This window comes from Anolis sagrei, chromosome 4 (genome assembly GCF_037176765.1).
Source record: "Anolis sagrei isolate rAnoSag1 chromosome 4, rAnoSag1.mat, whole genome shotgun sequence".
Classification (NCBI taxonomy): domain Eukaryota; kingdom Metazoa; phylum Chordata; class Lepidosauria; order Squamata; family Dactyloidae; genus Anolis; species Anolis sagrei.
This window is the reverse complement of record NC_090024.1, coordinates 232161521-232170717: the sequence shown is the minus strand read 5'-3', so window position 1 is coordinate 232170717 and position 9197 is coordinate 232161521. Positions and strand designations below refer to the sequence as shown.

General features: G+C 44.0%; 1 protein-coding gene across 2 annotated transcripts in view; it reads left to right on the top strand.

Annotated features, from left to right (window-relative positions):
• Positions 1–321: 321 nt before the first annotated feature.
• The window catches only part of TAF4 (TATA-box binding protein associated factor 4), a 92528-nt gene continuing 83652 nt past the window's right edge, over positions 322–9197 (top strand). For both annotated transcript variants that reach the window (XM_060772001.2, XM_060772000.2), the window contains exons 1-2: positions 322–731; positions 6348–7412. In XM_060772001.2, the coding sequence (XP_060627984.2) occupies positions 332–731; positions 6348–7412 (1465 nt within the window). In that variant the 5' untranslated portion in view covers positions 322–331. The remainder of the gene's footprint in view (positions 732–6347; positions 7413–9197) is intronic.

Sequence of the window (9197 nt, the reverse complement as noted above, 5' to 3'; positions counted from 1 at the left end):
ACCACTCTTTTGAGTCCTCATTTCTCTTCCTATTTAAGACTAGGCCGCAGCCGGGCCCGTCGCCTGACTAAACCCTGGGAGCCATTTGCGCCCGCTTTTATACCCAGCCGGCGGCCAATCAGAAGCGGGCGGAATCCCTCTCCTCGCGCCGCGCGCATGCTCAGTGGCGGCACACCGAGGGAGACAGAGAGAGAGAGAGAGAGAGAGCCGGGAACCGCGTATGTGTAAAATGAGTGAGGAAGGGAAGGGAAGGGGAGGGGGGAGGAGGGAGGAGGGAGGAGTGAGCGCGCGCGAGAGGGAGGGGGGAGGAGGGAGGGAGGGAAGAAAAAAGATGGCGGCGGGCTCGGATCTGCTGGATGAGGTTTTCCTGAACGCGGAGGTGGATGAGAAGGTGGTGAGCGACCTAGTGGGCTCGCTGGAGTCCCAGCTGGCGGCCTCCGGGCACCACCGAGGCCACCACCGGCCTCCCGAGGGACTCCGGGCCGCCGCCAACGCCGCCACCGGGCAGCTGCTGGGGAACCATGTCGTGAGCGGCGGCGGAGGAGGCAGCCCCAGCCCCGGAGGAGGAGGCGGCGGAGGAGGAGGGGGAGGCAATGCCAGTGGCCAAACAGGGAGCCCCGGCACCACCACCTCCTCCTCCTCTTCCTCTTCCTCCTCCTCCTCCACAACCACTGCCGTCACCAGTAACGCCGCCAAGATGGGACTCAGTGGCCCAGAGACCACCAAGCCAGGTAACCTGGGGAAGGGAGAGGGAGGAGGGCCTCCTCGCCTCCCCTTCTCCCCTCTTGCCCTCCTCTCTTGCCCCCTTGCCTGCCTTCCTCGCTTCCTTCCACCCAGCTTCTCCTCCTTGTTGTTTTGGTCGCAATGGGCCGCCAATGTTCAGGCATGGGCCAACTTGGGCCCTCCCTCCAGGTGCTTTGGACTCCCAACTCCCACCATTCCTAACAGCCCCAGGCCTCCTCCTTTCCAGGAAGGGGCCTGAGGGTGTTAGGGATGGTGGGAGTTGGAGTCCAAAGCACCTGGAGGGCTGAAGTCGACCCATGCCTGCTCTACAGCCTCAGAGTCTGAATTATTCTTCCTCCTTCCCATACTCTGTTACTGAAGTGTCAGAAGTATGGGTTGATATTCATTACAACACCAGTTTCCCCAAAAGACCTGAAGTGTCAGGAGTAGGGGTTGCTATTCATTACAGTTTCCCCCAGAAGAGGAAGTAATAGGGAGGGATTGAGGGGCAGGGACCTGCTTAAAACTATGATAATCATAATCATAATAATAATGCCTTCTCTTCAGCCTCAGAGTCTGAATTATCCTTCTCTCCATTCTCTCTTGCTGAAGTGTCAGGAGTAGAGGTTGCTATTCATTAGAGTTTCACCCAGAAGAGGAAGTGATGGGGAGGGATTGAGGGACAGGGACCTGCTTAAAAGTATAATAATAATCATAATAATAATAATCATAATCATAATAATAGTGGGCCAAAGTTGGCCCATGTCTGCTCCACAGCCTCAGTGTCTGAATTATCCTTCTCTCCTTTCTCTGTTGCTGAAGTGTCAGGAGTAGGGGTGGCTATTCATTACAACACCAGCGTCCCCCAGAACCTGCTTACAAGTATAATATTTATAATAATACTGGGCCAAAGTTGGCCCATGCCTGCTCTTCAGCCTCAGAATCTGAATTATCCTTCTCTCCATTCTATGTTGCTGAAGTGTCAGGAGTAGGGGTTGCTATTCATTACAACACCAGTTTCCCCCCAGAAACTGGTGTTGTGATGGGGAGGGATTGAGGGGTCAGGAACCTGCTTAAAAGTATAATCATAATCATAATCATAGTGGGCCAAAGTTGGCCCATGCCTTCTATTCAGTCTCAAAGTCTGAATTATCCTTCTCTCCATTCTCTCTTGCGTGTCAAGAGTAGGGGTGGCTATTCATTACAACGCCACTTTCCCCCAGAAGAGGAAGTGATGGGGTGGGATTGAGGGACAGGGACCTGCTTAAAAGTATAATAATAATAATAATACTGGGCCAAAGTTGGCCCATGCCTGCTCTACAGCCTCAGAGTCTGAATAATCCTTCCTCTGTTGCTTAAACTAGGATAATAATAATAATGGGCCAAAGTTGGCCCATGCCTGCTTTACAGCCTCAGAGTCTGAATTATCCTTCTCTCCATTCTATGTTGCTGAAGTGTCAGGAGGTTGTAATGTAATGAATAAATAGGGGTTGCTATTCATTACAACACCAGTTTCCCCCAGAAGAGGAAGTGATGGGGTGGGATTGAGGGACAGGGACCTGCTTAAAACTATGATAATAATAAGAATGATAATCATAATAATAATAGTGAGCCAAATTGGCCCATGCCTGCTCTACAGCCTCAGAGACTGAATTATCCTTCTCTCCTTTCTCTGTTGCTGAAGTGTCAGGAGTAGGGGTGGCTATTCATTACAACACCAGCTTCCCCCAGAACCTGCTTAAAAGTATAATATTTATAATAATACTGGGCCAAAGTTGGCCCATGCCTTCTCTTCAGCCTCTGTGCCTGAATTATCTTTCTCTCCATTCTCTCTTGCTGAAGTGTCAGGATTAGGGGTTGCTATTCATTACAACACCAGTTTCCCCAAAAGATCTGAAGTGTCAGGAGTAGGGGTTGCTATTCATACAGTTTCCCCCAGAAGAGGAAGAGATGGGGAGGGATTGAGGGTCAGGAACCTGCTTAAAAGTATAATAATAATAATAATAATAATAATAATAATAGTGGGCCAAAGTTGGCCCTTGCCTGCTATTCAGCCTTTGAGTCTGAATTATCCTTCTCTCCATTCTCTCTTGCTGAAGTGTCAGGAGTAGAGGTTGCTATTCATTACAGTTTCCCCCCTTCATTACAGAAGAGGAAGTGATGGGGTGGGATTGTGGGACAAGGACCTGCTTAAAACTATGATAATAATAAGAATGATGATGATAATAATAATAATAGTAATAGTAATAATAATAGTAATAGTAATAGTAATAGTGGGCCAAAGTTGGTCCATGCCTTCTCTTCAGCCTCTGTGTCTGAATTATTCTTCTCTCCATTCTCTCTTGCTGAAGTGTCAGGAGTAGGGGGTTGATATTCATTACAACACCATCTCCCCCAAAAGACCTGAAGTGTCAGGAGTAGGGGTTGCTATTCATTACAGTTTCCCCCAGAAGAGGAAGTGATGGGGAGGGATTGAGGGACAGGGACCTGCTTAAAATTATGATAATCATAATATTGGGCCAAAGTTGGCCCATGCCTGCTCTTCAGCCTCAGAGTCTGAATTATCCTCTCCATTCTCCGTTGCTGAGGTGTCAGGAGTAGGGGTGGTTATTCATTACAATTTCCCCCAGAAGAGGAAGTGATGGGGAGGGATTGAGGGTCAGGAACCTGCTTAAAACTATAATAATAATAATAATAATAATAATAATAATAATACTGGGCCAAAGTTGGCCCATGCCTGCTCTACAGCCTCAGAGACTGTATTATTCTTCGTCTCCATTCTCTGTTGTTGCAATGTCAAGAGTAAGGGTTGCTATTCATTACAGTTTCCCCCAGAAGAGGAAGTGATGGGCTGGCATTGGGAGCCAGGAACCTGCTTTAAACTACAACAACAATAACAACAATAATATTAATGGGCCAAAGTTGGCCCATGCCTGCTCTACAGCCTCAGAGTCTGAATTATCCTTCTCTCCGTTCTCTGTTGCTGAAGTGTCAGGAATAGGGGTGGCTATTCATTATAACACCGGCTTCCCCCAGAAGAGGAAGTTATGGGGAGGAATTGAGGGTCAGGAACTTGCTTTGAACAACAAAACAACAACAACAATAATATATTTACTTGCACAAGCCAGTAAATGTGGTCCCACTTGTGATCGGCACACTGGGTAAGTGCCTAAAGGCCTTGCCCAGCATTTAAAACAATTGGTACTAACAATTGTCACTGACAAAATTACCATCTCTCATCTGCAAAAGGTCACCCTACTCGCATCTGCACACATTATTCACCGATACATCACACAGTCCTAGACACTTGGGAAGTGTCCGACGTGTGATCAAATACAACAGCCAGCATAGTGATCTTGTTATGCATTAAATAATAATAATATAAGATAATAGTACTTTATTTTTGTACTCTAACACAGTGGTTCCCAACCTGTGGTCCTTAAGAACTAAAATATGCACCATGGCCTCACTGTTAATAGGTTGGAAACTACTGCTCTAACAACTACAATATCAGACTACCAGAGAAGCCATTGAAATTCATAGGCATGTGGACAGTTTCAACAGAAATAAGGAAACATAAAAATGAACAAAATTTGGATACCACTTTTTAAAAACCGCTAAAATCAGGACAGGAAATAAAGAGCAACACTAAAAAAGCAGGGGAATTCTAGACAAGAATAATTATATTATATTATAAGAATCAATCAGGGCCAGCTAACACCTCCCAACAAAAGATTCCCCCAGGCAGGAACCAGCCATGCTTTGAAGCTGCAAGGCCATTCAATGCTAATCAAGGTGGCCAATTTCAATATTTACACCTGCCTTAAGCAGACAAGAGTTGCTTCTCCCACCCTGGACATTCCACCTTACTTGCCTAGTTTCCAACAGACTCCTCAACCTCCGAGGATGCCTTAGATTTGGGCAAAACGTCAGAAGAGAATGCTTCTAGAACATGGCCACACAGCTCATAAAACTTACAGCAATCCAATAATAATAATAATAATAATAATAATCATCATCATCATCATACTTTTTTGTATCCTGCAATAACTCCCTGAGGGGACTCAGGGCCCTTCCAAACAGGCCCAATTATCCTAGGATCTGATCCCAGATTTTCTGCTTTAAACTGGGTCTATATGAGTTCCCATTGCCAGATTATCTGAGATAAACAGAAAACCTGGGATCCACATCCTGGGATATAGGCCCTTCAGAGAGGCTTCCAATATAATAAAAGGCAAACATTCAATGCCCATGTAAACAAAGGACTTAAAAATTCAAATGGAAACAATAATCAAGGATAACAATAACAGTAATCAACATTGTACAATAAGTAAAAAGATAGCGACAATAACTTTCAATAATTATTGTTAAAAAACAGTTTAAAAGACGAGCTCAGGTAGAATAACTTATTAGTTCCCTGACATCTCTGTCTCTATGGGGATACTGGTCTCTTTGGCTTCTTTTAGAGGTCATACACCCCAATGTTTGGCTTTTCTACTTTCTCCAGTAGCCCAGACTCTGATATGTAGCAAATTGGAGCATAGCCCCTCCTGTTCATAGGGTTGGGAGAGATGACAGCTCATCTTTGAATAGTTTTCTCCTTAGAACAAACAGCCCTGATTTTAAAAGATCATTTTATAGTGTTTGTGGGAGAAACAGTGCTTGTCTTTCCTCCCAGTATAGTCTGGGGATTGCTTCCACCTTCTATAATTTCCCCCTCTTCAGTTTCATGTTGCTGAAATGTTACTAGGATGCCACTGCCTGTCATGACACAAGGTTAATGAAGTGGGATCTTGGAGGAAAAACTCTCTGCTGTCCCTGATTTATGTGACATTGTCTTTCTGATTACAATCTTCCTATTTGTGTTTACTAAATGCAGGGCCTGGAGATCCAGAGGAGGTGTTTGCTAGAAACAGTAGGTTTTCAGGGGGAAAAGAAGAACCTTTATTAGTATTTGTTTTCCTTTCTAGGAGCCGCAATAAGAGCAGCAGAGTTTAATGTGTGTGTGTTTAGGAGGGAGGATGAACTCTAAAACTGCCTTGAATCCTCCTCCTTGGTCTCCTCAGTTTGACAGTTCTGTTCATCCTCACTTTTTCATGTCAATTTAGCCAGGAAACACATAGCTACTAGATTTTGGTACAACAGATAAGAGGATCAAGTGGAGGGGTTGGAGGCCTCAGGGCATTCTGATACTGAGTTTGCTCAACCTGTCTGCTATCCCCCCCACCTTTCTGTCCATCCCCATAGTTGAAAGTCTAGGTTTACAATAGGATGTTATCAAACATAGTGCTATTGCATCCAGAGAGATAAAGAGAGACACCTCTTTGTAGGAGTTTATTTCTTACTGTATACCTGTGATCCTTAAAATCAGGGAAGATTTTTTGGGGTGAGAAATTAATGTCATTTATTGCTGTCCATTTGTGGAAAACATTAGGAAGACCTCCTTAATTTCTCTGTGGGGTTGAATGGTTTTACTTTTTTATGTGTTATTTCATCATGGAAATTCCAACAGTTTAGTGTAAAAGAGAGTAAGTTTCTCCTTGTCTTGTTTAGCCACAAGACTCCTTTGCTCTAACTGTCATTTGATAACTTTTATTGGTTAATCCCATCTGTTTTATTTGCAGGAGCTGGTGGAGCGCAAGGGAGTGTTATCAATCATAATGCCAGGTCCCAGGGTTCCACTTTGGATGGAGCCACCACCACCAGCGTCAGTACCACTACAAATGTTCAAGGTGGATCTGAAGCTGCTGTCACCCCAGGGACCCTCAGCCAGGGCAAGTCAGTAGTCATCAGCACCATGGCGACAGCGTTATCTACCAGGAATGGTAAAATTGGGTCTACAGCGGTACAAACTTTGAACGGGAGTAATGTGGTGATGAATTCTCACACTTCTTTCACGGCTACCCCTGCAACGGCGAACCCTGCCATTGTCCCAGCTGTCACCCCTCTTGTTAACAATGGACCTGGAAATGTGGGGAAAGTCAGTACTGTTAATGCCTTGTTGCCATCTGCTTCAAATACTGTCATCCAGACTTCTTTTCTTGGCACTGGGGTGTCCTCAGCTTCTTCGCCCTCGCCCACGGTAATATCCTCACAACAGCCCCCGGGCCTTGGACCTGGAGGGCCAACGGTAGCATTGGTGAGGCCGCCCATTCATGCAGCAGGACCTTCGGTAGCTGCAGCCACTCAGAATGGGAGCAATACTGTGATCAATTCAACCATCAGTGTGGGAAGTTTTCCTGCAGCAGCTGTTGCTGCAGCCACTGTGGGTTCTGGGGTTTCCCTCCAGACCTCTCTTGTGAACAGTCAGCCTGGTTCTGGCGTACCGACTGCACCCACCACACAAGTCATAAAGTCGGAGTCTCCTAAAACTATTGTGCAGACAGTAACCCAACAGCAGACCCTGGCTGCTGGTGGCCAGCCCAGTACTACAGGGGGTAATATGATTATTGGGCAAACTATGCAAGCTGGCCTGCCCAATGTGGCCCCTAATCCTGGTGGAGTACCTCCTGCGCCAGGCACTCCCACTGGCCTGGCAAAGGGAGCTGCCAATACAGTCACACAGAGTATGCCAAGGACTCCAGCAGCAACTACAAGTGGAATCAGAGCAACTTTGACTCCTACTGTTTTAGCACCTCGTCAGCCTCCTCAGAATCCAACAAATATTCAGAACTTTCAGTTACCACCAGGTAAGAGAAAGACTAAAATGAATTTCTGCTTCTTTTGGTAGTTATGGAATCTGATGCTTAAAAAGAGGCAGATCTACTGTAATCTGAAGCTGGAAAGCTTGTGATGTGACAGCTTCTTTGAAAATTGGGTTAAATATGTTCTTTCCATATTTCAGTTGTTTGTAATCGATGTTGGGCAGGTAACCATTCTTGGTTTCATTTAAAATTTATTTTAATAGTATTCTTCATTTTAGAGTTGGAAAAGAGAAGGTGGTTATACGGAAATCAAAACTTTTAGAGAAAGCTGGGCTATGATGCATTGCTTCTTTTCCACCTTAAACCATTTTCAGATTTATTTCTGCAAACATGAGGGCTAGAAACACAGTTTGGTTAAAGCCTTGCAAGTTAGGATTCTTAAGATTCCAGCAAAGGGCTTACGATCCACACAGCTGTAAATTGTATTTATGTTTTTTCCAGAGTTGCATGCAATAGCCCTGGAGTGTTTACAGAAACAAAGCATACTGATGTACAAGAGGATACACTCCTAAATAGGTTTATGTTTGAATACTAATTGAACAAAGATGTAGAACAATAAAGTGTCATAGGTGAAGATTGTCCCAAGGTATATCGTAGCATTTTCCTACTGCTGCTCTATTTCATTCTAAAACTATTGCTTTAGAAGCAGCGTAAAGCAAGTATCATTTGGGGAAAATTCTGTTTTTTTGTTTTTTTTTTTTAAAAACACCACTTGATTAAAGCGCTACAGAGATACTGTGTTATATCCTTGATATTTGACAACCAGCATGTGTTGAATTGCGTTTCAGTCTCACTCTGTCCTTAACTCACCTCATTCTTTTATGTGTAGTACTACTGCACATGTATGAGCTAATACAGTGTTTTGGTTCTGGAATGTGAACTAAGTAGGAGCTTCTATAGTTCAAAACGTAATAGGACTGGGTTAATTTTATTGTGCATTTCCTGTGCTTTTGCCATGCAAGTTATCCTAGGTTTCAGTACCCTCAATTTTGCAGTCTTTAATTGACGTCTTTTAATTAGTAGTAACTATAGCGTGTCTAGCTTCCTGGTCTTACTACGTAAGCATTGCATGGTCAGCCCTATTGCATTTAGAGTTGTCATTCCTTCATGGGTTAAACACTATTGACTTTCTGTGTGTGTTTAGTTTGAAAACCTTATGAAACCTTTTTCTGGATAATTTTACCTGGATTCTACATACCTATGAAGATGTGTAGCATAACTGACACATATAGTAGATAGATATCATTTTTCTCCCAAACCCTTATAGCAAGGTAGCATTATAACTATACAGAATACAACTAATTAAATGTTTTATTGCTACCTAATGAAATCAGTGGGTGCATCTACTTTGCGTGCTTCATTTCAGTGGATCTTTGTGTCAAAACCAATATTTCACTTAAAACATACTTGGCAGAATGCTTAGATTGATATGTTTATTTTATAAATAAGCCAGCAAGCCCTATTATATTGCGACACTATACTTTTCTAATACTCTAGGATTTTGCTGATGATCTTGCTCAGTTCATTGAAGGCTGTGTTTCAGATCCTCTGTGAAGGCTAGCTGGATATTTTGCACACTTTGGTTATTTTTGTTGGATTGAAAGTATCCAAGCTTCATTATGCTTGTGGTTCATGGCAGTCTTGGACTGCATCAGAAAGTTTTCCACGCCATGTAATTGTTATTGTTAATTGTATTTTTATATTAAAAATAGAGGGAATGAGAGCATACACCCCGATTGTCCAAAAGCAGCCCTCCCCCACAATCATAAA